Source organism: Hypomesus transpacificus, chromosome 6, assembly GCF_021917145.1.
Source record: "Hypomesus transpacificus isolate Combined female chromosome 6, fHypTra1, whole genome shotgun sequence".
Lineage (NCBI taxonomy): Eukaryota > Metazoa > Chordata > Actinopteri > Osmeriformes > Osmeridae > Hypomesus > Hypomesus transpacificus.
In genome coordinates this window covers 10,023,763-10,049,522 of record NC_061065.1, presented here as the reverse complement: position 1 = coordinate 10,049,522, position 25,760 = coordinate 10,023,763, and the positions used below count along the sequence as shown (strand labels likewise).

General features: G+C 43.0%; 4 protein-coding genes and 2 non-coding genes across 10 annotated transcripts; 1 reads left to right on the top strand and 5 right to left on the bottom strand.

Moving 5' to 3' along the window:
• Positions 1–66: 66 nt before the first annotated feature.
• Positions 67–3,555, bottom strand: tmem242 (transmembrane protein 242). 2 transcript variants are annotated; one of them, XM_047021933.1, is made up of 4 exons: positions 3,376–3,555; positions 3,060–3,160; positions 1,629–1,766; positions 67–794 (listed from the first exon to the last, which is right to left on the bottom strand). In XM_047021933.1, exons 1-4 carry the CDS (start codon positions 3,464–3,466, stop codon positions 687–689), a joined length of 438 nt encoding a protein of 145 aa, XP_046877889.1. In that variant the 5' UTR covers positions 3,467–3,555; the 3' UTR covers positions 67–686. The 2 variants fall into 2 exon arrangements, with proteins under 2 accessions (XP_046877889.1, XP_046877890.1); XM_047021934.1 differs by having other exon boundaries at positions 1,647–1,766.
• A 428-nt stretch (positions 3,556–3,983) lies between these two features.
• On the top strand, positions 3,984–16,709 carry zdhhc14 (zinc finger DHHC-type palmitoyltransferase 14). 3 transcript variants are annotated; one of them, XM_047021932.1, is made up of 10 exons: positions 4,993–6,322; positions 7,742–7,808; positions 7,922–8,082; positions 9,888–10,043; positions 10,420–10,557; positions 12,049–12,097; positions 13,020–13,122; positions 13,361–13,470; positions 14,377–14,479; positions 15,326–16,709. In XM_047021932.1, the coding sequence occupies exons 3-10, from the start codon at positions 7,998–8,000 to the stop codon at positions 15,734–15,736; spliced, it is 1,155 nt and encodes a 384-aa protein (XP_046877888.1). In that variant the 5' UTR covers positions 4,993–6,322; positions 7,742–7,808; positions 7,922–7,997; the 3' UTR covers positions 15,737–16,709. The 3 variants fall into 3 exon arrangements, with proteins under 3 accessions (XP_046877886.1, XP_046877887.1, XP_046877888.1); XM_047021930.1 differs by lacking the exon at positions 7,742–7,808 and having other exon boundaries at positions 3,984–5,063; XM_047021931.1 differs by lacking the exon at positions 7,742–7,808 and having other exon boundaries at positions 3,988–5,063; positions 15,371–16,709.
• Positions 16,710–16,855: 146 nt separating this feature from the next.
• Positions 16,856–20,588, bottom strand: lgals8a (galectin 8a). The gene is made up of 9 exons (XM_047021363.1): positions 20,433–20,588; positions 20,076–20,164; positions 19,751–19,961; positions 19,106–19,225; positions 18,934–18,984; positions 18,815–18,841; positions 18,625–18,713; positions 18,305–18,470; positions 16,856–18,145 (listed from the first exon to the last, which is right to left on the bottom strand). The coding sequence occupies exons 1-9, from the start codon at positions 20,469–20,471 to the stop codon at positions 17,996–17,998; spliced, it is 942 nt and encodes a 313-aa protein (XP_046877319.1). The 5' UTR covers positions 20,472–20,588; the 3' UTR covers positions 16,856–17,995.
• A 158-nt stretch (positions 20,589–20,746) lies between these two features.
• LOC124468566 (ribonucleoside-diphosphate reductase subunit M2) lies at positions 20,747–24,434 on the bottom strand. 2 transcript variants are annotated; one of them, XM_047021361.1, is made up of 10 exons: positions 24,143–24,434; positions 23,812–23,880; positions 23,116–23,253; positions 22,894–23,010; positions 22,653–22,786; positions 22,253–22,347; positions 22,018–22,151; positions 21,673–21,777; positions 21,466–21,579; positions 20,747–21,149 (listed from the first exon to the last, which is right to left on the bottom strand). In XM_047021361.1, the coding sequence occupies exons 1-10, from the start codon at positions 24,233–24,235 to the stop codon at positions 20,997–20,999; spliced, it is 1,152 nt and encodes a 383-aa protein (XP_046877317.1). In that variant the 5' UTR covers positions 24,236–24,434; the 3' UTR covers positions 20,747–20,996. The 2 variants fall into 2 exon arrangements, with proteins under 2 accessions (XP_046877317.1, XP_046877318.1); XM_047021362.1 differs by lacking the exons at positions 23,812–23,880; positions 24,143–24,434 and adding an exon at positions 23,367–23,474.
• Positions 21,255–21,390, bottom strand: LOC124469254. The gene has a single exon (XR_006956277.1). It is a non-coding gene; the product is annotated as a small nucleolar RNA SNORD94 (small nucleolar RNA).
• On the bottom strand, positions 22,443–22,580 carry LOC124469252. The gene has a single exon (XR_006956276.1). It is a non-coding gene; the product is annotated as a small nucleolar RNA SNORD94 (small nucleolar RNA).
• Positions 24,435–25,760: the final 1,326 nt, after the last annotated feature.

Here is a 25,760-nt window from a genome sequence, read left to right as displayed (position 1 = left end):
GACATCGTCCTCCAAACTTGATTATGCGGACTAAATGTGTACCAAAACATCAGGGGCAGTCACAAGCGCATTTGCACTGACGCAGACACCAGTATTTTTATCCACCTCGTTATACAACTAACCAGTACAGTTCAAGAAGGTTCAGCCTGCTCTGATGAACATAGGAACAGCAAACACAGAGAATAAATAGATGGCTGTGACAATAGATGATTCAGCAGTAACTCAGAAGAATGTCATATTATTTCTGGCCTTACAAGCACAATACATCCATTTACAGGTTTATCTGTGAGAATCTAGCCTCAGTGACTCCAGTTCAACCAGCACCTGTCACAAAGGACAAATCAAGGCGGCATTGTGCTATGACGGTGAGCTCAGGAAGCCCAAAACTATTAGTGATGCTTGAGACTTGACTTCAGGGGCCTTCCGGTCAAAGCTCTGAGTTGATGAAAACCTGCCCCCTTAGGAACTGATGCCCGACATGAACATCACGGGAGAGGAGTGTTTAAGAGGTGCAGATGACCTTAAGCAGCTGTCCATCACAGGTCTCCCTGAGTGACGACAAGGGGAACAAAGAGCTCCCCAGAAGTGCTCTCTCCTCTCCCTCACATCCTTCATTATAGTCTCTCCAGTCACAGTGTCTTTTTACAGAAGTCTGCTTTAACCAATGGTGAGGCAGATAATCCCCTTCATTTGGACTGGAAGATGGAATCCCAGTCCACAGGTTCTGCTTGTTCCGTCTCATTCTTAGGAATCGCTGGGAAGATCGACTGCATTGTTTGCCTGAACTCTGTTAACTGCCAAAATAAAAAAAAATAACATTTTATTAATTGTAAGATCTTACAATTGAAACACACTTGATAGTATCTAACTGGGACATAAGACATGGTTGGAAAATGTAGTGGTATTCACTATTAGTTAGTAGGGGTGGGGGAAAAATGTATTCACATATGAATCGCGATTCAGTCTTCTAGCAATTCACAACTTAAAAAAAACGTTTTTAATAGAATCGTGACCCCAAAAATCGAAAGGTACCAACACATTCCCACCCCTAATAGACGGTAAGCTGTACATTGCTGTTTAATATTTAACTGTGTTGCAGAAATAAAGAAGTATTTTAAAGAAAAGTCTACTTATTGTCACTGTATTTCGTGAACAAGTTCTTAGAAATCCTTCAGCAAACATTCACTTGTTTTGTAAGCATGATTAGAAGACAGAGTATACTGTTTTATAACTTGGCATTGGTAGAAACAAAATGTATGTTGTCCTTTGGAATTTAGTAGTGTCATAAGGGTAATTACACTGTATTGTAGAAAGTGCCTTTGTAGGAACCTTCTGTGGGTCAGTGGGTAAGTATGTGTACCATCAAGTCTACTGCCAAACACAGTACCCCTGGTTCAAACCAATTGATAATTAATTTAACTGATATCAGTTAAGTAATATATGTTATATGAAATAACGTTAGCGCCATTGCCAATAAACTAAATCATCACACATTCTCCCTATGCTAGATACAGGAAGAGACGTTAGCATTGCTAATATTGGTTAGGGTTATGGTCACTTAAAGATCCTCTCAAGGCTTTCACAACCCGCAACACAATGTACTATGGTATGTTGTTGTTAATACATACACTGTGGACTCCCATTACCTTCCAGACGGCCAAACTAAGCAGGCCCACACCACACCAAGCGTAGAGGGAGCCCCAGCCCAGGGCCCTCAGGGCCAGTGAGGCCCCTGACTCAGGCAGAGCTGCCGTGGCGGTCACCCCCTGGAAAACACACACAGGAGTCAAACATTAGCTGGTCAACATGATTCTACAGTACAACTAGAGCATCGGTAGAATACTGGCTGATTCATTCTGCAATTAGCTGACGTGACAAGGACACTCTGCAGTCCTGCAAGCTGTGCTTCAAGACAGACCAAGCCGTCTAAAAAACAGACTTAACCAGTAACTTCATTACCCATTTTTTATGTAATTTTGCTTTCTGTTGTAAAATGGCTTTTCTCATTATATTAGCTATTATTAGAAATTGGTGAGACAAGCAGCAGGATATGAACGATCCGAGAAGAGCCTTGATTAATGCTTTCCTGATTTCTTATGGGAAGAAATCCTATAAAAACAAGTAAATGTCTATGTATAATGTTTAAGTATCAATCAATGTGTTAATCAATTATCAACTTACCCTTTGACATTGTTTGTCAAACAGAAGCCAATAACTGATCACTTTTTTTTTTTAACTCTTCTCAAAGAATCTGCTCAATGCATGAGTGGTCAGATTCAGAAAACCCAGTTGGCCTTCATTGTATACACAGAACTTGCCGCTTGTCCACCTAAAGGATTCCTTTTTCAATCTGACCTCACAACAGCATACCCCGCCACACTAAATCTAATTTAACCACTTTACAAGGCATATTTGACTGAGACTGGTGTTTACAAAAAACATGCCAGGGACTTAAAATAGACTTCAAAAATAAACAAAGGCCCTAGTGTGTGGTCTTATTTAAGTGAATCTCAAAAAACGAATATAATGTTGGGATCTAGTTGTGGTTCTACTCAGATTTATTGGTAATTGGCTCTCGTGAGGATCCAATAAGCATGTCATTACGATTGGAGATATTGGGTAAGAGACAGTCCTTGCTTGCTAGTAAGGTAAGGTAGCACTTCAGATGTCCAACTCCTGAGATTACAAGGAAAAACAACTTACATAATAACACTTTGCTGTCGAAGCGTTAGAAAACTGCTACATAAAACAGCTGTGATACTTCAAATTCAACACTCCGCTGAGATATTTAGCACATTATTTCCATTTGGGTGATATCTGTAAAGAGACACAAGTGGCTTTCTTTGTCTTCGTTGTGTGCCTTTTTATGGTTGAAAAAGACAATTGAAGACTGATTCCTGTTGTCTTGTTGCAAAAGTTGACTATGCAATAACCAAGCTTGTATTTTATATATACCTTGTAGAATGGTGCAGCCAACTAAAACGCAGACAGGGATGCAACATAACTATTTGAATAAGAATTAATGGTTCATTTGGATAAACCAATATAATTTAACATACTTTGTTAAACCAGCTTGGACTCTTCTTCTTTGCCAAGGCTAATGTTGAGCCGAATCCTGCTATCATTCCAGCAGAGGCCACAGTAGTCAGGTAAGCTGCACCTGAGAAAAGATGAAAGTTGAATATGAGGATATGCATGGTGTTAGTCAAGCCATCGAGAATCGTTCAATTTTATTAGGACTGCAGCTGGGCACTTGTCTGCCCTTGCAGCTTAGGCCTATGTATGCTAGCTAGCGTTCTGAGTTAGTTCTGAAATAACAACAAAGATTATGAACTGCAATTCCATAAATCTAAACATTTTCTGCACAATCATTACCTTTGAGTAGTTGCAGTTTGTCCTTGTCGTCATTGTCGTTACCAATTGATGCATTGACATTCAAACTCGTGTTTTCTTTCTCAGCTGTCATTTTGCCTTAGCTTGTCCGTCATTGATAAGTTTCCCGTAGCAACAAGCTCAGTCGGAACCATAGGCATTCATTCATGTTGAAACAACCTTTGCTCTGAAGACCTCTGCTTTTCAGCAAGTCTTTTTAGCAACAATTACACATGAGCTGAGAGTGGTCGAGAGTAACACTTTAATTTAAAATATATAAGGAATAATACATACATTTGCATGCACGAAGCTTCAAGTCTGCAAGTAGGTCCGCACGTTTTGTAAACCTGCGCGTTTGTCAACACTTTGACTACTTGGGCGGTTCGAATTCCCATCAATACCCAAATATATTAAATTATAGTGCAAAAAGCGACAGGTCTAGTTCACTTACATATTTAGTAATCGTGTTTAGGTATTTACTCATTTTGTATTGACTCCTGCAGTCACAATCTGGTCATCCGTTTGGTGAATGCAATTTCTGTCGCTCGGTTCATTATCGTCTTTTTCTAATGAAACGAGCAACCCTACAGTTTGTGTTGGGTACCGTGGTTCATTGGGGTGCAAGACAAGGCAACGTGAGAAAGGTGACATGCTGTGGTTCGATCGAGTTCATGTGTTCTCACTCGCTCAGGAAACAAATTCGTAACTTGTTCTTGAAACACAAAGATTGTCTTGACGGGTGGGATCAATGGAGAAACGCGGTCTGTAATGGTTGGTGTTTGGACGAGTAGTGTTTGGACGAGTAGTCCCTAACAATGCAAAAAATGTGAACGTTACGTTACATTAGACTGCAACGAAGCTGTGCACCTCCTCCAAGCCTGTCTGCACTCTTCTGGAAGATACTCCGTTTCCATGTCGCCGATATAGCTTTATTATAAGTCGGAGTGAAATATCTCTCGTTTTGATCTATGATCAGTTTCTGAATTATTGGCCAATGCATTTATCTCCACGTTGATTTAGGAAAAGCGCTTTCACCGAGGACACTCGAAGGACGTATCTTCAGTGTCTGGAGGTTTCTCATTGGACTCGCTTTGATTCTTTCGAGATTTTTTGTTTCGTTTTGTGTGGATAACGTACCGAAATACTGGTTAACAGGAACGCAATTTAAATTGCTGGTTAAAATACAATGGAAGAACTATTCAAACAAATTCGTTCATCTTAATTAAGAGGGAGATAAGATAGATGTGACGGGGAGTCCCTTTTGCCCGACCTTTGAGGACCAGATGCAATATCGTCCAGGAGCATACATTAAATTATGCGATTTTTTGCTTTGTAAAGGACAGCGTCATATCAACTTGCACAACACTCGAGAGTGGGGAGCATAGCCTATACACTTTCACATATTTCCTTAAACACCTTTTTATTCTCCATATTGTGAAAGGTGCACAGATGCATCTCGGACTAGATGAACCAGTGCGGGAATGCCAATACAATCAGATCTGCACGCGCAACTCGTCGCCTATGGATTCCTCGCATAAAAAGAAGAAAATACCCCAGAGGAAATGGCAAATCTTTCCTGGAAGAAATAAATTCTATTGTAATGGAAGGATCATGATGGCAAGACAGACTGGCGTTTTCTACCTTACACTGGTCCTTATTATGGTCACCAGCGGGCTATTCTTTGCTTTCGAGTAAGTGCTTGTACAAATACACCTCAGGCAAGACCCTATCCACCAGGATGCGCATGAGCGCATTGTTTTGAAGCGAGTTTATTATACTGTAGGTCACATATTTAGTAGGCTTGGTCTGTAGACCAAAACTAATGATTCTTTTGGATTAGACTTTATGGTTGTGTTTTATTCAGCTATTCTGACCCCCTCTCCAAACTTGAACTCCAAAACATCCACCGTAACTCGCCTTTACGGTTCCAGGAAGGCCTGTGAAATACAGTCACAGAATGGTCTTAATGTAATGCCATTTGATTAATTTAACAGTGAGTCCCAAGGGTGACCTCCAAGCATGGGTTCAGGCAGACATGGGTTTGGTTCAGGCAGACATGGTTTGCCTTTTGACCGGGTGAAGAGTGTTTGATTTTCAATTCCAATTGGATAGATACGGAATGTGTTTTGCTTAGCAAATTATGTATTGGTATTAACAAATTCTTTATCAAGTGACTATTAATTGGATCAGGCAAAAAAAGTGTCTTATTGATCAAGAAAAAAACACTTCAAGTGTGAATTAAGTGTGTCATATTGGTAATGGTAATGAGGAACATGTGCATAAACATGTGCATAAATGTCAGGTGAGTAAGAGAGCTACTCCATACATTCCACAGTTGACCGAGTTGTATTTTGATTCCTAGAGGCTTGACATGCTGAGAAATAACACAAGGATGTCTTGTGATGGAAGTGTAGGACAAACCCTCTCTTTCAAGGGAGCTAACCACATGGTCACCCTCTCTCTCTGATGCTGCCTCACAGGTTGCTCTGTCTGAAACATGTCTGGTGTTTTCTCTCAGACGGTTCTCCAGGTTTCCTGTTGAGCATTTGTTGTACACAACAAAGTTTCTCGGGAACCACTCAAATCCGAGTTGTCATTTTGACATTGAAATTAAAATGCAGTTGTACATTTGCGTGTTTTGGTGCAATAGCTGAAAATGATTTGCCGCCAATTACAGGCTTTTTAAAGTAATGACTTGCCATTGATGCAACATTATGTCACTGCAGTGGCTCATACTGGAACTCCATTTTGTAACAGTATTATTAAATTACTGTGAATCGTTGTTACAACTGTCAGTTCCAGTTTGCAAACAGATGAGCGAGGGATCAGAGAGTTTGAGATTTCCTTGTCTACCCATCCCCCCATCGCTTTTTCTGTGTGGTCTTTCAGTCCTCCCACATTCCATACCACAACTTCCAAGGCACGGCACCCCAGTGTTCCCGTTTCCAAGGTAACAGTTTCCTCTCAAGCTCTTTGTGTCCTGTAGAACAGCTTGCGTCTCCAAGGTAACAGGAGGAGAGTCGCAGATTGTCCCAGTTACATTCGTTTGGTTGTATTTGACTTTCGGCTGAGGGTAAAATTATTTTTCTCTTTAACCAAGCTTTTGAAGTCAAGTTACCCAAAATCCTTAATTTATATTGCAGCAACTCCCATTAGTATAGGCAGGATTTCACTGTGATTCAACCTTCAATCAACTGTTCATATTTGTTGACAGAGCTCATACTTCATAGCACTGGGCCCACAGAAACGTTCTTGTTTTTTTCCCCCATTCTACAGAAACAATGAAAATGTTGTGTTCCAAATAGTTCCCATCCTTAAAGAATTGCTTCAGAAAGGTTGCTCATATTTATCAAGGAACTTAAAATAGTTGGAATAACAATGTTTTGGGTCATTTTCAAGTGTTTTATTGCCCTTGAATGACGTTCCACTTGAAACATGAGTCTGGATGCCAGCTTTAGGATATAAACCCTGTTGAATAAGGCTGCCAACAATAACATCCATTCATAGTCACTCCAGTCAGACAGCGCAGAACAGTTTGAAATGGCTCTACTTGGTGAACTGCTGCTATTTCCAATCCCAGCATCATGATCAGATAAGATCTCAAGACCTGTCTGTACTGATTCATTTCCAGCCTAGCTGTCTGGTACATACAGCTTACAGCTATTTAGGATATCTTGTCTCATGCATAAGGAGCTGATAAAAATATGCCTTAATAAATATAGATTAACTATATTGATCACATTGTCTTTTCTGCCTTTTGTCTGGAAGTGCAAATTCTTAATTAAATTATTGAGGAGACAAAATTCTTGTGCATTTTTGCCTGTGATTTGTTATCCTTAAAAGTAGAAAGTTATTCAGAGATATTCACTTGAAGCATGTGTCAGGCTGTGATGTTCCTCCCTGCTCCGTCCCCTGAGCCTGTGGAGCCGAGTGGAGCTCCAATCTCATTTGATGAGATGAGCCTGGACCTATCACGATGATCTGGGCATGAGAGGACCTACAGAAAGAATACTTTGAGAATTCCAGATGTCATGCCAAGAACAGCTGGATCTAAGACTCATTTCCATCCACAAATGTCTCAGACCGTTATATATATACATAAAGACACAAACCATTGTAAATTGCCTTACTGTGTTGATGAATGTTCCAGAATGTGTAATAGTTTAGTTTAAAAAAATATGCCTCTTTTTAGTTGACATAATCCTTTGAACAGACATAAGTACATGCCTTTTATTTACTTTGTTTGGTTACGGATGCCTGTAGTTTAAAAGTCTTGGAGGGGGAAAAGTTATATTCTGTTTCATATTTTCTTTCTAGAAAGATCATTGCTCCCTGCTTGGTCTTCTAATGCTTTCAAAATGAATTTTAGAAATCAAAAGTTGCAAGTGGATTATGGCCCAGACATGAAGTGGATTGGCACAAGCCTGGTATTACTGGTACAGCTTTTCACTCGTTTCCCCTCCTTAAAAAAAGAAGAAAGAAACCAACAACTGCTAACTAGTGACCTTTGTCCCCCTTTCTCAAAGCTTTGTCCATGTCTGTGTTGCAGCTGCCCGTTCCTGGCGTCCAACCTGACCCCCGCCATCCCAGTCATTGGAGGGGTGTTGTTCTCCTTTGTGGTGGGGATGCTCTTCAGGGCCAGCTTCACTGACCCGGGCGTCCTGCCTCGCGCCACACCCGACGAGGCTGCCGATCTGGAGAGACAGATAGGTGAGCACCAGCCCCAGACCTGGATGTCCACTCGTAGACGCCGAGCACTGGGATGTTTTCTCAACACTTTGTCCTTATTTGTGTCTGTGATTTACAAGTATTTAGACGGATGTGTCTGCTTATCAATGTGAACTTCAGTCTTTGACTGAGCCTTTGCGAAATGTTTGCTTTCTTTCCAAATGGTATTTGTGATGATAAGGAGAAACGTTTGTGTTTAGAATCGGCAGATCGGCAGAACTGGCTCAGCCACAAGGCATTGCAGCTTAATGAAAAGACATTTTCGGAGGTCGGTTGTGATAAGATCTTTAGGCCTTATCGCTCGTGTCTTACATCTTCTGGGCACTGAGAAGAATCAGTTGCATTCAGTCAGAGAAACGTTTGCTAGAGGAAAGTCTAGATGTATATTTAGATTGCCTTAGTTTGGGTGGTATTGTAACATTCCTGTCAATCATGAGAGGTCAGCTCTGGATAATTACCAAATTTAGGCATTGAACAGTGTTTCCTTAGTAGATGAAAGCTGTATACCTCAGCCATTTGGAAGGCTATAAATGAAAGGAAAGAATTTTCTGTTATTTTTAACCTTTTTGTTTGTTGGCTGCCTTTGTCGGTGGACAGTCCCTGTTTTCTTGATGCACATCTTGGAATAACATTCTGCATCCTGTTTAAGAAGGCCAAGATGGACAGTGGAGCATAGCAAACACTAGCAACAAACAACTATATGTGGAATTTCTTGATTTTGCTCAGTTTAAGTACTGGGAAGTATTTCAGACAGGCTATATTCTTCTATTTCTCAGCCCTCATTACAACAACGCTTTCATTACTTCTCTGTCATTCTTCCTACCTCTCATCTTTAGTCAGACCCCAAATGAAAACTGCAGCAGCTTATTGCATTTAGAGTTTTAGGCAGACATAATTTTTTTCACAGATTCTATTGCCATGTACAGTCTTATTTACAATTGTGTAGTCTCTACAAAACCTCTGCTCCTTGACTTTTTGTGCTGACTCTCTGCAGCAGTTGGAGCATAAAGGAGGAACGACAGTGAGGAATCTGCCCCCCCAGGGCCCCCCAGGGCCCCCCCCTCTTTAGACCCCACTCAGGAGAATAAATCATCCAGTTTGGGGAAGTGAGGTGTGACCCCCTATTTGAGGAGGTGCATTCATGTATGTGGTGTCAGGGGTGTGTGAGTCTGCATGGATGTGTGCAGGTGTGTGTGCAGGTGTGTTGATGGTGTGTGTGCGGTGTGTGTTTGTCAAAGTGGAGTTCTGGGTCCTGCTGAGCAGATGAATAATGTAATGTCAAGTAAACAGTGATCCCCTGTGCCCCTCCATCACCCATCCCCCTCCCCCCCCGGGCGCTGTAAATTGCATCTGTGAAAAAAGCCAGTGAAATATGCTGACTGTGACATACAGTACATCTCACTCAGAAGCTTTATACTCGGTTAGTGCCATGGCGTGAATTTGTTTCTGGGAATTTCTCCTGAATAGGACGTTTACTTAAATGTACTGCATCATCAACCATCCAACCATACACAGTTCGAGGTTCATCCATGTTTACTCTTTATTTTGAGTCACCTGTAGACAGCCTGTAGATGTTCATACTACCAATGAGCACAATGTCAGAACTCCAACTTTGCTGATATTTAACAACTGGTTAGGGTTAAGTTAGGTATTGGTTTAGTGGATGGGAATGAATCATTTGTTGATACATCCACAGATGGACTCTCTTGATAAGATGTTATCTCATCCATCATAGGAGAACTGATGTGTACATTTAATGTAGAAATCCTCTACCCTGAATTCTGTAGATGCAGCTAACGGCTCCAGTGGGCCAGGATACCGGCCACCCAGAACCAGGGAGGTGCTGATCAACGGGCAGACGGTCAAGCTGAAATACTGCTTCACCTGCAAGATCTTCCGGCCGCCGCGCGCCTCCCACTGCAGCCTGTGTGACAACTGTGTGGGTGAGTGGAGCTGCATGCACGCACTCTGTCTATGTTCAAACAAAAATAGAAGGCCGACTGTTTTATACAGAATGTTCCACCAAACCCACTCACTTTTCACTCCTGCTCTGTGCTGATATTCCCCTCTCTCTCTCTCTCTCTCTCTCTCTCTCTCTCTCTCTCCCTCCTCTTCTCACTCTTCCTCTTCATCCCCTTTCCTCTCTTTCTCTCATTTGCTTCCTCTTTATCTTTCTTTGTCTCCCTCCTCCTTCTCATTCTCTCTTTCCCTCTCTCTCCCTCTTTCTCATTCTCTCTTTCCCTCTCTCTCTCTCTCTCTCTCTCTCTCTCTCTCTCTCTCTCTCTCCCTCTCTCCTCGGTTCCTCCCCTCCTTTCCCAGAGCGTTTTGACCACCACTGTCCCTGGGTGGGGAACTGTGTGGGCCGGAGAAACTACCGCTTCTTCTACCTGTTCATCCTCTCGCTCTCCTTCCTCACCCTGTTCATCTTTGCCTTCGTGGTCACCCACGTCATCCTGAGTGAGTAATGCCTGTCGCAGCCACACGCACACTGTTCAAGCCCCGATAACAAAGAGCAGTTGCCCTGTGACACACACACACACACACACACTGCTTTTCCTCAAGCAATGTCCCCCTGACACATAAAGGATGTGGAAAATGATCCTCCATTCACGTGGTCCTGGTGTGAGAATGACAGTGTCCAGATGCAACACAGTCTTCTTACTGTAATCCAGAACTAACTAGGCTGTTCTCACCTTGGGACTTTATGTTAATGCCCTGATACTGTAACTCACTGTACAGTATGATTTGCAACATTGATTTTACAGTTTAGACCTGATTTCCATGTGTATTAAACGCACTCAGCAGTTTTCTCAGATAAACAAAGGGCTAATGCTGGAGACAGATGGAGAAGCAGCAGCTCTATGGTGCACTTCATCTCTGTAATGGATTAAATGAGGGGCTTTCTTATTGATCCAGCCCTCCTCTCTTCCTCCTCTTCCTCCTTATTTCTCCTCCTCCCTTCCTCTTCAACTCCTCCTTTTCCTCCTCCTCTTCCTCCTTATCTCTTCTTCTCCTCCTCTCCTCCTCCTCTCCTCCTTCTCTTCTTCCTCGTCCTCTGCCTTAGTCCTGGGTTAGACCAGGCTTGTGCCTGCTGACGCTGTTCTTTCTCTGGGTGGGGTGTGTGTGGTGGGGGTGTGGGGGTGTGGGGGCAGAGCTGCAGAGCTGCCTCTGCTGCTGTGTTTGTGATCACAGATCAATCAACCACAGCAGAAGCATTGGAGCATGGGGAGAGTGCCCTGGCCCAGGAAACACGAGGTAGCTTGACACAGTCTAGGGAGCACAGGGTTAGTTGTTCCAGTCTGGGGCCCAGGGAAGCACAACCAGTATAGAACCTGGAACTGCTTACAATCAGCTTCCTCTTAATGAAATCAGGGGATAATGAGTGGATTAGTAGTGAACAGGTCTTGATTAACGATGATAGGAAGACATCCAATGCAGTTACTGCATCAGGGGAGGTGGATTGTGTGGGGCAGGAAGGGGAGAGGAGTGTTGATTGGGTTTGGTTTGTTTTTCTTTCTCTCTTCTGTAGAGTGAGCGGATGATGGAGAGGGCTTCGAAACCACGCTGTCAATCATTCAGGGTTCTAGGAGTCATGAGTGCAGAGTTGTTGTTTGTCCCAGACTTGAGGTCTGTAGACCCGTCTTCACCACTGTTAGGACTTGAGAGGCTTTCAGGGGGATGAGCTTGAGTCCTGAAGTCCAGTCTGTAGGATTCTGCTCTCTGGGGGATAGTATCTCTCTGCCAACCCTTAACCAGCCAACAACATCAAAGGGAAAGCCCTTGATGGATTCATATTCATGTCAGATCTGTCACTGGTCGGCTGGTAGAATGTAAAGCTGCTGTTGTGGAGCTCTGTGATTCAGGTTTAGAAGGTTGCCTTTGCTGTGGACATGTTAAGTGTTAAATTGCGCCTGACTTAACATCAACTTTTCATGTCTTCATCTGCAGGATCCAACCGGACAGGATTCCTCAGCGCTCTTAAAGACAGCCCTGCCAGATATCCTTCCAGTAGGCTCTCTTGCTCCTCTCCTTCCACCTCTCTCTCTCTCTTTCTCTCTCTTATTGGTGTGTAAAGTTGTCTGAGTCATGAACAGGGTCCTTGATGACTACACGTAGATAAGGGAAGAGATCTAGAGAGGGTATCTAGACAGCCTCTCCCTTCAGTCTGAGACACTGATTTCCACTAAGCAGCAGGAGCTTCACTGCTGTTCTCATTCCGTCTCTGCCTCTGGCCCCTCACGCACCTGACATGCTCCAGCTAAATCCTGAACAGGATCAACACACACATACACGCATGCACACAAACACACACATTTAGGCCTGTCAACCTGCGGCTTGGGACGAGACCACACACTCTCATAAAGCACACGCATGCACACACATTGGAATTCCATGGATACGCACTTTTGTACATGCACAGACATACACACACCTTCACACATGCACACTTTTAACACACAAACATTAACACAGTCATTATTCCAGACAGAGTGAGGCAGGAACAGGGCTTGTGTTTTCCCACTGTGTCTCTCACCCTTTCTCCATTTTTGTCTTGCTCTTTCTCTGTGGCATATTATTAAAATGTTTTAGTAATCTATTGCATAAATTAGTCAAAAGGAATGTGTTTATGTAGCCATTTTACCTGCAGGATTCAGGGCATTATATAGCACAGTGCTATTTAATAGACTTCATGTAGTGTGATGTCTAGCAAATAAATGTCTGTGACCCAATCTTTGGGTGGTTGATATGTCCCACTGAGCCACACCAACGTCACATACTTGGGTACCCACACTCATAGGAGACTATAGTCTTGTATGATTAGTTGAGAGGATGATGAGGCATGTGTATTTGTCCTTGCTGTGTGTGTGTGTATGACACAGCTGTCTACAGTGTAATTCCTCCTTGACCTCGTCCTTCACTGTGCTGGAGGTGGTGGTGTGTTTCTTCTCTGTGTGGTCTATTGTCGGCCTGTCCGGTTTCCACACCTACCTGATCAGCTCCAATCAGACGACAAACGAAGAAGTGAGTACGAACCGGCATCGTCTCACCCCCTCCCTCACCCACACCGCCCTCCACTCCTAGGCTTTGAGATATCTGTTTGGTTTGACATCAAGGACCATTTCATGCTTGAGGGCACCGTGTAATTCCTCTCTTTGATTTCCCCATTTTGGCTGTGGCTCGGCTGAATCAAACGCTCCCCGCGACCACACCCCATCCTTCCTCTACTGTCTGCGTTGCTCCTGATTGGTCCCCTTGGCAGATCAAAGGCTCGTGGTCGACCAAGCGTGGGAAGGACAACTACAACCCTTACAGCTACGGCAACATCCTGACCAACTGCTGTGCCGCTCTCTGTGGACCCCTCCCACCCAGGTGAGCGCATAGCCACGCCCCTTGAGACACTCTCTCTTTCCCTCCCATACCCACTCTCTCTCTCTCTCTCCCTCTCATTGTGTTTCTCTGTCTCATCCTCTATCTCTCTCCCTCTCAGTCTCTCTCTCCTCCCTCTGCCATGTCCCTGTCACCCTAGCCTCCCCTCTCTACTCCTGGTATCTCACTCTGTTTCCCCTTAGTCAGCAGATACAGAATGCGCTCCCTCAGGGCCAATCAGACCTTAAACTGTGCTTAACGAGAGTTCAATCAAGATAGTCATCAGAGCCGAGCAGGAATAATTCAACACATGCTATCATTTTCCGTCCTATTTTTTCAAGGGAAAATTAATTGCCTCGTCTTCCACATTAAGTTGACTGGAGCCTAGCAGATTGTTGTTCTTCCTCCCCCCAGCATATGGGTGAGGGATATTACACCTCAACATAATGCAAGCTAGCCTGACTGTGAGAGATATGCCATTCACACTCCCTAGTGGCTCTAGTGATTAGAACACACTGACAGAAACATGCACTGTTTTCATACATATGGTATATTAATGATTCATTAGCCAGCCCCCAATTCCATTAATCCCATCCAGATGGTGTGGAGAGGAGCTGAATTATGTGTGCGGTTTGTTCTGTATGTGTATGAGCTCAGTCTTGACGGAATTTCACACATCATTAACAAGTTTCCTGTTACCTCTGGGGGATGTGTTGGGGTGGGGGGGGGGGGGGGGCAGGTGGCTGCCATCTGCTGTGTGTGTGGGCACACACATGGAAGGATCCAGTCTGGAACATTTACCTACACACACATACACAGGTTCTTGCAGAACTACAAACACACACGCACACACAAGCATGTTCACGGACTCACAGCTCACCTGCATTGTTTGATCTCCTCTCTATCCAGTCTGGTTGACAGAAGAGGTTTCATCCAGCCAGACACACCCCAACCTGCCTCGCACTCCAATGGGGCCAATTTATACACCTCCACCCAGCTTCACACTCACATGGTAAGCAATGGGTGTGTGTTTGTGTGTGTGTTTGTGTGTGCGTGCGTGCATGTGGAGAAGGAAAGGCTTAAAGCCTACTTGTTAGATGTTTCGTGTTCTGACAGACCTGGCTGACACTTAAGTTTTTACTTCCTCTGCTGTTTCAGAGTTAGATGGATGTCAATGACCAATCACCTCTAAATATCGCAACAGCAATTCACTCACCCAAAGTGTCCATGCTTGAAGTACCTATCTATTTTTTTCTACCTTTCCATTTATTTTCCTCTGTATCTCTCTATTTATCTCTTGTATTTCTCGTACTCTTTCTGTGTCTATCTCAATCCTGACAGCCGTGCTTGAAATTGTAGCACCTCAGGTTTTGAATTGCACTGGGTGGCATCATCCCCTTGGTAACTGCTACAGTCGTAATAGCTGAAGCAACTCAGTCCCTCTCCCTCCAAATACAGCCAGGGTTAGACTGCTGGGACCAGGGTGGGGAATACTGATGAGAGGTCTTGAGGCTTGAAACACCACTCTCTTGAAAATGTATCATCAAGCGGAATAATGATAGACTATTTATTATTATTGCCCTAATCTTAATGGCGAAGGGGTGATGTTTATAATCGAGTGGTTGTATGTAAGAACTGCATCATACAGTATTTATGGTATTGCTAACTTTGTCTCTCTATTTTTGTGTTTTTCTGTTATCCTTCATATCAATGTGTATTTCAATCCTTTTTTCCCATACTTTTTCTCTTGCACTGTTCACTTCATACACTTTCTTCAAAACTCGTTACTTTATCTCCTCTCCGCTTTCCGTCTCCTTCTTGCCTTCCGCCGTCTTCCCTCCACTTCCCCACATCTCAGTGTGACCAACATCAGTGCATTCAGAGCACCAAATTCGTTTTACAGGCCGCCGCCACTCCGCTGCTCCACAGCGACCCAGTCATGCTGAGCAGGGGGGCTCCACTCCCAGGGAAGAGCTCTCTGGGGGGGCCCTGTGTGTCCCTGGCCTCCGGACAGCCCTCCCTGCCCTCCTCCATCCCCAACCTGAGTTGCGCAGGGGACATGCAGACTCTGAGGGATGCCGACGCACACTGCCACCACCATCACTTTGTCAGCCCGGACCAGGAGACTCCCTCGCCGCCAGGGCCCGGCCCGCTGCCCTGCGCCATTCACATGACCCATGGTCACACCGGCCAGCTGTACGACCCGGCTAGCCAGGACTCCCTGCACGAGGACTCTGTCCGGGGCCTGGTCAAGCTCAGCTCGGTCTGAGCCCCACCTCCAGACACATCCTCTCCCACTCTCCACTGCCGGCTCAGGACCAAAGCCGTACTTCCAGTCCCACGCCCCAAGACCCAGATCTTTTACTCGCCTGTGGAGATAAGCTACTCCAGTGCCAAACAAATCCTCTCAGTTTCTTCATTGCACTCAACCAGGACCAAAGTCAGGCTTCCAGCTTGTTCCTCCTTCAGTATAGCCAGTCCCAGCTGTAGCAAGCACGGACATGGGTAGCTAGCTGCCTGCCAAAAACCCTCTGGCCATATTCTCCATGAATTATCATTGTACCTGCATCAGCATTGAAAAAAACATGTATTTCCGTCAAACTCTCATACTTAAAGGTTGATATTGTTGATTTTACGCCATAAGAAGGCACAGCAAGAGGTTTTTTTTCTAACTCTTCAGGTTCCATGATCAACTGAAAATACATGAATCAGGACTGCAGAACTTGTGATGTCATGTGCCCATCAAGTCTGGTGATGCTCTTTTATAAAGAAGAACACAGCTAGGGGCTGCGGGCCTGAAACCATGCCCCTTGTTTGAGATTGTGGGTATGGATACTGTTAATAGTGATTGGTGGTGTTTATTTAGTTCCAGTGTGAAGTGAAGAAGTTACATTTTTATCAAATGTGAAGCCAAAACAGTCAATAATATGCTGTGCCAAGATTTTTCATTGACTTCCAGCTGTTACATGAATGCCTGTGGATATTAATAAATTCACAACTGTTTGTACAAGCATGTTCTGTTCATTTGTTAGTCTGCCCTTTGAAATGGCATTGCATTTGCATATAGGCCTGCACAATGACAATAGATCTTATTTGTAGATTTTGTACGTAGCTACTTTATCAGTCCTGTATGATGTGCTCACCTCTGTGGATTGGGGCCACTGACAACATTGTCATGTCAAGATAAGCGATCCTGTGCTAGGCTAGTTAGGCGATGCTAATGCTATCATCAGTGTATTGAAAGCTTCACAGTGCTCTCTAGTGGATATAAAGGTTGAGGCAATCTTGCCTTAAACCAACTGTATATGCATTATTATTACATCTTCAATTCAGCATCACTTGCTCATAGGATAGGATTCTTCTGTTGGGACAGATTTTCTAATCCAGATTGAAGATACACAAAGTTACTTTATTAAGGTCAAAGAATGAGCATTTTCCAAAATACAGACATGATCGATACAGACATGACGTGACCTATTGCTTGAAACGTTTTTTTTATGATAAAAATGAATATTAATCAATAGAATACAAATGTTCACCAAAACAGGTGTGTCAGGTATGCACAATCGGGGTAGGCACGTAATAAGTGATCACATAGTGTGAAGGATCTGTGGATGCTTGCATAGGAAGGTGATGGATACAACATTTTGTTCATGAGACTCTTTGCTAGTGTACGACCATCATTTAGTTTGTATAAACTTATGAACATTTTCCTGATTTCACAACTCTATTTCTTCTATTTCCTTTGCTTTTCTCCAACACATGATCCTCATTTTGGTCAAATTGCCAAAGTAACCAAGATAGTTCAAAATAAAACACCATCAATAAGTATTTATATACACTGAGTCCCTGACAGGTTTAGATTATACATGTACCTGGCACTAGCCCTAAACTGTTATTAGAATGGAAATGTAGCAATGCAACAAATGCAGTGTATCCTACTGATACAAAGCAGTAAATACATTAGATGCCTTTAACAGTAGAACATACATTAAAGCAAAACATTATGGATTAAAATATGCATTACATCTGAGTGGTTAGAATTCAATTGAGGAGTTTTCAGGATCAGTGATCAAAATGATTAACTATTGCTGTTACAGTAAACGCACTTATGAAACAGATCAATATCTTTAGCTAATCATGCTGGCCTTTATAAATTAATAATCACATCATTTATATTGACCTGCTCTGTTTAGAAATATCTGACTCAACAGATTACAGACCAGTTGTTAATTAAATGTTGTCAGCCTCACAGCAAATTGATATATTATTTCAGGTATTTATGAATACCTCATCCACATCACTTTCATTAATAGTGCTACATTTCAAAGCACTCATGCACAGAGGAATGAATATGAGGGACCAGGTAGAGGCCTTGCAGCCTAGCTGGGTGGAGTGAGGGGAAGTGAGGTGTTCTTCTAGAAAGCTGCTCAGCTGCACAGGCTGTAGAGGGTCATCCCAGAGTTGGAGGACTCAGAGGGCGAGTGTTGATCTCTGGAAGGTTGTGGAGGTGGAGTGACGAAAGCCTTCACCACATCTTGACGTCCAGTAGCTGCACGTCTCCCTGGACCTCCAGCTCGTTGATGAGGCTCAGGTCCTGGACTCTGTACTTGTACTCCAGCAGGTGAAGGCCGTTCACTGCCACCATAAACTGCTGGGCTTCACACAGGATGATCATCTACAGCAAACAGAACACGACATGGGGTCACAACGACTTACGAGCAATGAAAGTGTGATGAAGAACTGTGATTTTTTCTGTCCTTCATGAAAGACTGCTGAGTTTGGGGGGGAGGGGGTTTACAACAGTAAAACTTGCATAAGAATGGGTTGTTCTCACCTCAAAGTACTCCCCGGGTGTGAAGGGGAAGTTGGGCAAAGACTTCTCCTCAGGACCCCAGCACTGTTTCAGGTAGGAGTTGCGGACAAATACCCCGTTCTTCATTCGGGGGTTCAGGTGCAGCGCTATGTCCTCCGTGTTTCCAACTCGCAGGTTCACAGAGAAGCTGCAAGGTCAACAAACACCACAGAAGAAAACATGACACACCCGGTGGTCAAGGACAACACAATCAGTACGAGTAGCTACTGATGCCAGAGCAGGGGTTAGCAATTAGCATTTTTTACTGCTACTTTGTTAACCATCATTGACACTGTCTGTACCTGTGTGGGTAGAGGCTGGTGTGTCCTTTGATCGTGATGGTGTGTCCTGGACTCAGCCCCTTTAACAGTTTCCCTCTAAAAGGTAGGCTCTGGGAAAGCAATGATAACGTCACGTTTGATGTATTTGATATATTAAATCATGAAATAATGTTTTGACGTAAAAAATTTTTAAAAAAAGACACAAACTTACAAAGTCACCTGATGATGAAACCAATGCCTGTCCAAAAGCAGAAAAAAATCATTTCAGCAGGAAGTTATATGCGTCACACCCAAAAAAAGAAATTCTGACAAGTTCCATAAATTCCTTACATTAGCTTGTGTGACTTTGTTCACTACATCAGGTGGAGTTGGAATTGAGTTCTAAAAATGTTGATCACAAAACACATTTTCCTTACAGGTATGATTTAGAGGTAAAAGACAGAGATATAAAAAGTATTTTATTTACAGTAAACAAAACATGATGTGCATTCAGCCTACTCACTGAGCTTGGGATGAACCCTATGGCCTGAACATTGACCTTTCCAGATATGGCCAGAGTGTCCACTCTATCCAGGTCAAGTCTATGTTTATACTCCAGCATGTGTGCCCCGTTCACTGCAACCTGAGGTAGGCAAAAGAGGACACATATCAACCCCAACAGGGATTAAGCCACATTACTCGCATTTGTCTGTTCTGAATAATTCTGACAGTAGATGGCTTTAAATGTTTCAACTTCCACCCAAAAAGAAAGTAAATGGAATTGGAAATTAAGGATTTAACCTCTTATGGCTAAGTAGCTGTTTTGAATTGTTTGTCTACCAGCATGACAAGGAAGTGAGATCATTTGGCTTCTGGTGTCTGTCTGCATGATTATATAAAACAGCTCTTGCTTTCAGAACAATAACTGAACCCTCTTTGTTCCAGGGGCATAGGGTTCATAATACATGTGTGGGACATAACAGTAAATCTGTCCCACCCCATTTTTATTATTAAAATGATTTAACAGCCGGATCCAGTTATTTTAAAAGGCTGTGCCACCCACATTTGAAAACAAAACTACGCCCTTGCTTCGTTCTAATAAAGGGGGTTGACAGGAAAGCAACAATCCTATCTACATAGCACTGAGTTGTTCGTTTGAAATTCTCACCTTGAACACATCTTGATGCACCAATACTATGATCTCAAAGGAGGCCCCAAGTGCAAAAGGCATTTTATACAATATCTCCTCCTTTCCCCAACGTTCTCTCTGCAGCGTGTTACAGAGGAGGCAAGGAGACTTCTTAAATCGAGGGTTGAAGTGAAAGGCCACGTCCGCTCTCGGTTTTGTGCTGCTTCCACATGTAAAATCAATCTGGAACCTGAGGGCAAAATACATAAACTAGTCTGATAAAAGTGAACGATCTCCCTCTTGCTCATGTCACCCCTTTGTTATAATTGAGTTAGTCGTGTATGACTTTCCGATGTGAATTTACCTTTCACTATCACTTGGAACCGAACCTTGAATAATAACCATTTCCCCTGGTAGCAAGCCGCCAAGGATTGTCCCAGCAAAGGGGATGGTCTGTGGGGCAAAGTGGAGAGTTGGATGTAAAGGCAGCTCACTTTCATGGTTAAATTTAATTGGCTAATATTGCCATATGCCAACATTGGTTTGTCGAACTTTTCGTGTTTCTGTTCGCTCAAGTGTTGACCGAAGCCATAGCTATCTAGCTTAGCTAGTAGCTAGCGGCCAACGTGTAATTGTCGTTAGCTCAACTAACGCTAGGAATCTTTGCTGGTGTAACTAGAAGATGTATGGTCCTGGAAATCAGACTATCAAAACAACTCACCGGATTCATGAATGTTTGTTTCGGATTTGTAATCGACATGTTTAAATAAGTTATACTTCAGTCAACACACTGCTGTACTTTAAGAATCCGAGCCAGACCAGTATCCCGAGTCTTTCATTAACAGCCTTGTTTACTTCCTCATACTAAGTATGCGTATGACGATGGTCTTTCAACCAATAAGATTTCAGGACAACTATAGCTCCGCCTCACAACCCATTACGTCCATCTTCAACATAAGACGTTTTGAGGCACGTTTGACAGCCAGAGAACCATGCGTTTTTCACAAAGCAAATGCCATTCACTCACACGTATGATGAGGTTCAGAAATTTATTACAAATTCCCCTTAAAAAATATAAAAATGGTACATACATTACATATGCTCCACACAAATTAAAACAATTTATTTACTGCAGGGATGACAAAATGTTATAGATCTATACAACAGCATAAAAAAAATCTAATATAACAGAATAAAAACAGTTATAGTATATGGAGGTGGTCCACTCTGTCCCAGGTCCTCTTCAAGTGTCTTTACATTAAGTGTCATTGTGCCTTCACAGGGCTTAGAAGTCAGCATCCAGTCTGAAAGTGTTGTCAGTGGTCCCAGACATGACACCCATTCTCTGGTACTCCCCCACCCTCTTTTCAAAGAAGTTGGTCTTGCCCTCTAGAGAGATGTTCTCCATGAAGTCAAAGGGATTCTCCACTCTGTACACCTATACAATACAAAGTACAACAAGGTGAGATGGGTTTGGGCATGTACGGTTAAAACACATCCAACAGGTACACATCCACCGTTCGGTTCAAGCCTGGTAATGGGACAGGCTCAGTCAGGCGTCTATCGTGTCGGCACCCCCAGCCAGTGGACCACATGCCCTCTGGGCTGAGATACAGCACCAACACTCAGCTCTCATTATCAGCTGAAGTTCATTCCCCTGTGCGGCTCATCATCGCCTCTTAAAGAAATCCACATACTAACAATTGTTGAGTTAGAACACATCAATGGATGAGATCGTGGGTAGTCATTCTTACCTTATCAAAGCCCAGCTCAAGCATCAGTCTGTCAGCCACAAACTCAATGTACTGCTTCATCAACTCGCAGTTCATGCCTATCAGTTTCACAGGCAGGGCTTTGGTGAGGAACTCCTGACAAAAGGACAAACACAGAATGATGAGAAACCACTCAGATGCAAATATTTGTGTTTTCCAAAGTAGACTGCGCCCTGCTTTTCCCCAAACCTGTTCAATCTCCACCGCATCCTTGATTATGTTAGTAACAGTCTCCTTTGAAGGCTTGTTCAACAGGTGCTTGAACATGAGGCATGCAAAGTCACAGTGCAGGCCCTGGAGAAGAAATAAACTCATTAGATGGACCATAATGTTTGCAAAGGGAGTCAGCCTATGGTACATGCCAGTTGAGAAGCATTGGGTATTGCTTTGCATTTAATCAAAGTGAATACAATTTAACAACCATTTGCCTATTTTTTCAGTTCTGTTTGTTTCACATTTAATGTCATGTTTCCTTCCTCATGTTGCTGGCTGCCATATCAACCAAGCATTTCTAAATGTAAACGTGAGACCAACCTCATCTCTGCTGATGAGTTCATTGGAGAAAGTCAGGCCAGGCATGAGACCCCTCTTCTTCAGCCAGAAGATGGCAGCGAAGGAGCCAGAGAAGAAGATTCCCTCAACGGCAGCAAAGGCCACAACTCGCTCTCCTGGAATACAAGCGTCAAAATTAGGGATGAACCGGTCAAACCTGATGTTATTTGCATCATTCAAGAGTCAGTTGTGGTAGTTGGTTAGCAACCAAACATACCAAATTCAGCCTTCTTGTTGCCAATCCAGTGCAGCGCCCAGTCAGCTTTCCTCTTGACACATGGGAGTGTCTCAATGGCGTTGAAGAGATACTCTCTGATAGTGAGAAAAGGGAACACTCCCATTAGGAGACATTTTGATACACTACAGAGAACAAAAACATTGAACAGAAGTGCTAACAGTGGCATGACAAGGCTCAGTCAGGCGTCTTTATCATGTCGGCACCCCCAGCCAGTGGACCACATGCCCTCTGGGCTGAGATACAGCACCAACACTCAGCTCCCATTATCAGCTGAGGTCCGTACCCCTGCGCGTCTCATCATCGCCATAGAATCTACCATGTACAAACACTGAATTTGGATACGTAAAAAAGAAAGAAAAGATATAGCTGTAAGACGGACCTCTGTGTGGAGTCTTTAATGTAGGTATGAATGAGCAGGCTGTACATCTCTGAGTGAATGTTCTCCATAGCAATCTGGAAGCCATAGAAGCACCGCGCTTCTGTGACTTGGACTTCCTGTGTAAAGCGCTCCACCTAATGGCAAATAAATTAGGCCAAAATCAGAACCAAAATCAAGGGACATCCAAATATGGCTGCAATGTGACTAATTACAGTCAACCCTTTCCCTCAAGATCACTCACCAGATTCTCATTGACAATCCCATCACTTGCAGCAAAGAAGGCCAACACATGGGAGATGAAGTACCTCTCCTCATCTTTTAGAGACACCCAATGCTGCACATCTTTGGATAGATCAACCTAGTGAGGTGAGGGTGGACATGTTTTAGAATCAGAATGTGTTCTCCATAGCAATAGGAAGGAAGTTATGAAGTACCATTGTTGGCACACAAAGCATGTTCTTACCTCCTCCGCTGTCCAGAATGAGGCCTCTGCCTTCTTGTACATCTGCCAAATGTCATGGTATTGAATAGGGAAAATTACGAAACGGCGTGGATTGTCTTTCAAAAGTGGCTCGTCCTGTTTTGTCGTTTTTGGTTTATCCTGCGAACGGATACAAAAAGGTAAATCATTTAGCCATTCGGGTATAATGTACGTGTAGACGAAATTAGCTCATAAATACAATTGCACAAAACCCTTAAAAGATTCAATGTTACCATCCGTTTCTTATTGATCAAGTGTGTGTTTAAAGTTAAATGAACGAAGGTGTGGACATTGATGACTAGCCAACTTAAATTTACATGACCGCTGGTATACCGGAACAAAGACTGTCCCCTGCCTGTGCTTGCGTTGAGGCAGATTCGACAAAACGGACCAAATGTGAGTGCTTACAGGCGCCATACAGTCCAACTTTATAATATAGAAAAGGTTTTTCAAGAAATATATGCTATCGGCAGACCAATAGCTGCCGATTGCAAATGACTAAAGTGTTGGCGCCAACAAGGTCCACCAGTGCAAGAATCACCTACGCCATTTTGAAGCTAAAATACTAATATCATTTTTGCACTCGATTGTAAGATTGTTTAAAAAGCAAGCCAAACTAACTAGAGCGAAAGCTACCGCCACGGCAGATAGGCTTGGCCAGCTAAACCACTTGCTTACCTCAGGATCTTCAAAGATTTTACGCGCCGTTTTGGAGGCAAGAACCCGTGTGTGGCTCAAGCTGGGAGGCTGAAAAAGAAAATGGATAGCCTAGTTTAACTTTTCACACAGCACACAAGCAAATTATATATCTAACCCATGCTATTAAACTGAAAATATCGATTTATATAAGTGTACCCAGAGAGCCATATAAAAAGAACAGTGGCTCTGAGTGTACCATGTCTTATTTTTAAAGGCAGACCCTCCTTTAACGTCTACCACAGAAAATTAAAACTTCGTAAATGTATCACGATGAGAGCTAACAGTTCTAACTACCAATATGTTTACTTACAGTGTTCTCTTTGTCAATAAGTGCTATGTTATCAAGCTGAGAGATTATGGCGTTTTCATTCTTCTTGGTAAGAGGAGAGCGAGCGGCGAGCATTTTCAAGCGAAGACGAGTAAGCAAAGTGAAAACGAAAGAAATTGATATAAAAACGGATCCAATGTCTGGCAACGAGTACTGTGCAGGTGAGTTCTTTAAGTATGTGAATATTCTTCTTTGGGTTCTAGTTGAGGAAGTATGTGAACTTTCGCTCGGCACTCCCTTTATATTGAAATCCTGGCGCTCAATTGAAACAACCAATGGAAGCAATACTTTTAGACTAGTTTCGTCGCTATAGAGTTCATTGAACCAATCAGGGTGCGTTATGTGCACATGTGTCACCTACCAATATGGCTGCTTTGTTTGTGTTACAAAATCAAACCGGCGGAAAGTTACAAAACGGTAAGGAAAGGGCGCGCAGATTAATTGTTTTTATCTGCAAAAAATAAATACATTAATTCAACATTCCGATTCTAGGAAATATATATTTTACAGGACATTATCCACGTGAACTAAAGGATGGAGTTAGTGCTACTATGACACAGTTTAACATACTTTAGGCGTTTAAAGCGCAAATTAACAATTGCTGCTGAACTTTTCAAAGTTAAATCGTTATACCATGATATTTCGCTATGTAGACATCAAACAAATGTCTGTCCTGTGGTTCCCGCCACCATTAGGGGTTGAACCAGTTGCTTTCGAATGCCAGTTTACCCACCAAAAGTACTTACGAAATAGTCATTACCAGCAAACATGACAAGTTCCAAATATGCCATGAATCAATGAATCAAACTAGGCCTATAATATTTCCTTCAACTGTTATTTAGGCAGTTATTCTGAGATTCTTCTGTCGATGTGCTTTTTTATTTCACAAATGTATCCTACCAGAACAGTATTTTACATTTACATGTATTCATTTAGCAGACACTTTTATCCAAAGTGACTTAATAGAGAGACCATTACAAAGTGCATAGGTCACTGATAATAACAACAAGATAGCCCCCAAAACATTGCGGGTAGCCAAAACATGAAGCACATATTGGGAACAACCAAAATAAGTGCCGAAGAACCATAAGAGCATTATAGCCTACATATCAATAAACTGAATATTATCAGGCTTACAGTTGTCTTGTAGTTATAGCTGATGTCATACATGTATTTTTTAAGTTTTATAAGTGTTATTTGTTAAACGCGTAACCCTTGTTTTGTCAGCTGTTGGCGGCGTGGCTCAGACAAAGGCAGTTTGTCTCCGCCCATTGGTTTGGCGGCGAAATATCTACCGCACCTGTTTCCCGGGAAAGGAAAGGAGCCGTATAGAGTTCGACAGCTACGACTCAAGTTACCTATTTAATGTCAATAATACACCAGTCAGATGCATAATAACACTTATCTCATTCTCTTTGCAGCCCTAACTGCCACGTTGGTCCCCTATTTTAAATATTAGGCCTTTATTATTAACAACAAAAACACCCACTAAGGTGTGCTGTTGAGTTCGTTTTGAGATAAGGCACTTACACTTTCTCTTTTTTTCTTTCTCTCAATTTTGTGAATGTCGGTCAGTAAGGCATATGGGCGGGTACCATGT

What these genes read in the sequence shown, in the direction of transcription:
- zdhhc14 (XM_047021930.1), top strand. Translation starts at nt 4,822, where the DNA reads ATGCATCTCGGACTAGATGAACCAGTGCGGGAATGCCAATACAATCAG. An exon ending in GGGCTATTCTTTGCTTTCGA is followed by an intron (nt 5,064 to 7,921) that starts GTAAGTGCTTGT and finishes TCTGTGTTGCAG; the next exon opens with CTGCCCGTTCCTGGCGTCCA. An exon ending in TGTGGACCCCTCCCACCCAG is followed by an intron (nt 13,471 to 14,376) that starts GTGAGCGCATAG and finishes CTCTCTATCCAG; the next exon opens with TCTGGTTGACAGAAGAGGTT.
- lgals8a (XM_047021363.1), bottom strand. Translation starts at nt 20,471, where the DNA reads ATGTCGATTACAAATCCGAAACAAACATTCATGAATCCG. An exon ending in ACAAAGTCACACAAGCTAAT is followed by an intron (nt 18,842 to 18,933) that starts GTAAGGAATTTA and finishes GCTTTTGGACAG; the next exon opens with GCATTGGTTTCATCATCAGG. An exon ending in TTTCATCATCAGGTGACTTT is followed by an intron (nt 18,714 to 18,814) that starts GTAAGTTTGTGT and finishes TTGCTTTCCCAG; the next exon opens with AGCCTACCTTTTAGAGGGAA.
- LOC124468566 (XM_047021361.1), bottom strand. Translation starts at nt 24,235, where the DNA reads ATGCTCGCCGCTCGCTCTCCTCTTACCAAGAAGAATGAAAACGCCATA. An exon ending in GGATTGTCAATGAGAATCTG is followed by an intron (nt 22,787 to 22,893) that starts GTGAGTGATCTT and finishes ATTTGCCATTAG; the next exon opens with GTGGAGCGCTTTACACAGGA. An exon ending in TTGAGCTGGGCTTTGATAAG is followed by an intron (nt 21,150 to 21,465) that starts GTAAGAATGACT and finishes TGTATTGTATAG; the next exon opens with GTGTACAGAGTGGAGAATCC.
- tmem242 (XM_047021933.1), bottom strand. Translation starts at nt 3,466, where the DNA reads ATGACAGCTGAGAAAGAAAACACGAGTTTGAATGTCAATGCATCAATT. An exon ending in GTCCAAGCTGGTTTAACAAA is followed by an intron (nt 1,767 to 3,059) that starts GTATGTTAAATT and finishes TGTGTTTTCCAG; the next exon opens with GGGGTGACCGCCACGGCAGC. An exon ending in AGGTAATGGGAGTCCACAGT is followed by an intron (nt 795 to 1,628) that starts GTATGTATTAAC and finishes TTATTTTGGCAG; the next exon opens with TTAACAGAGTTCAGGCAAAC.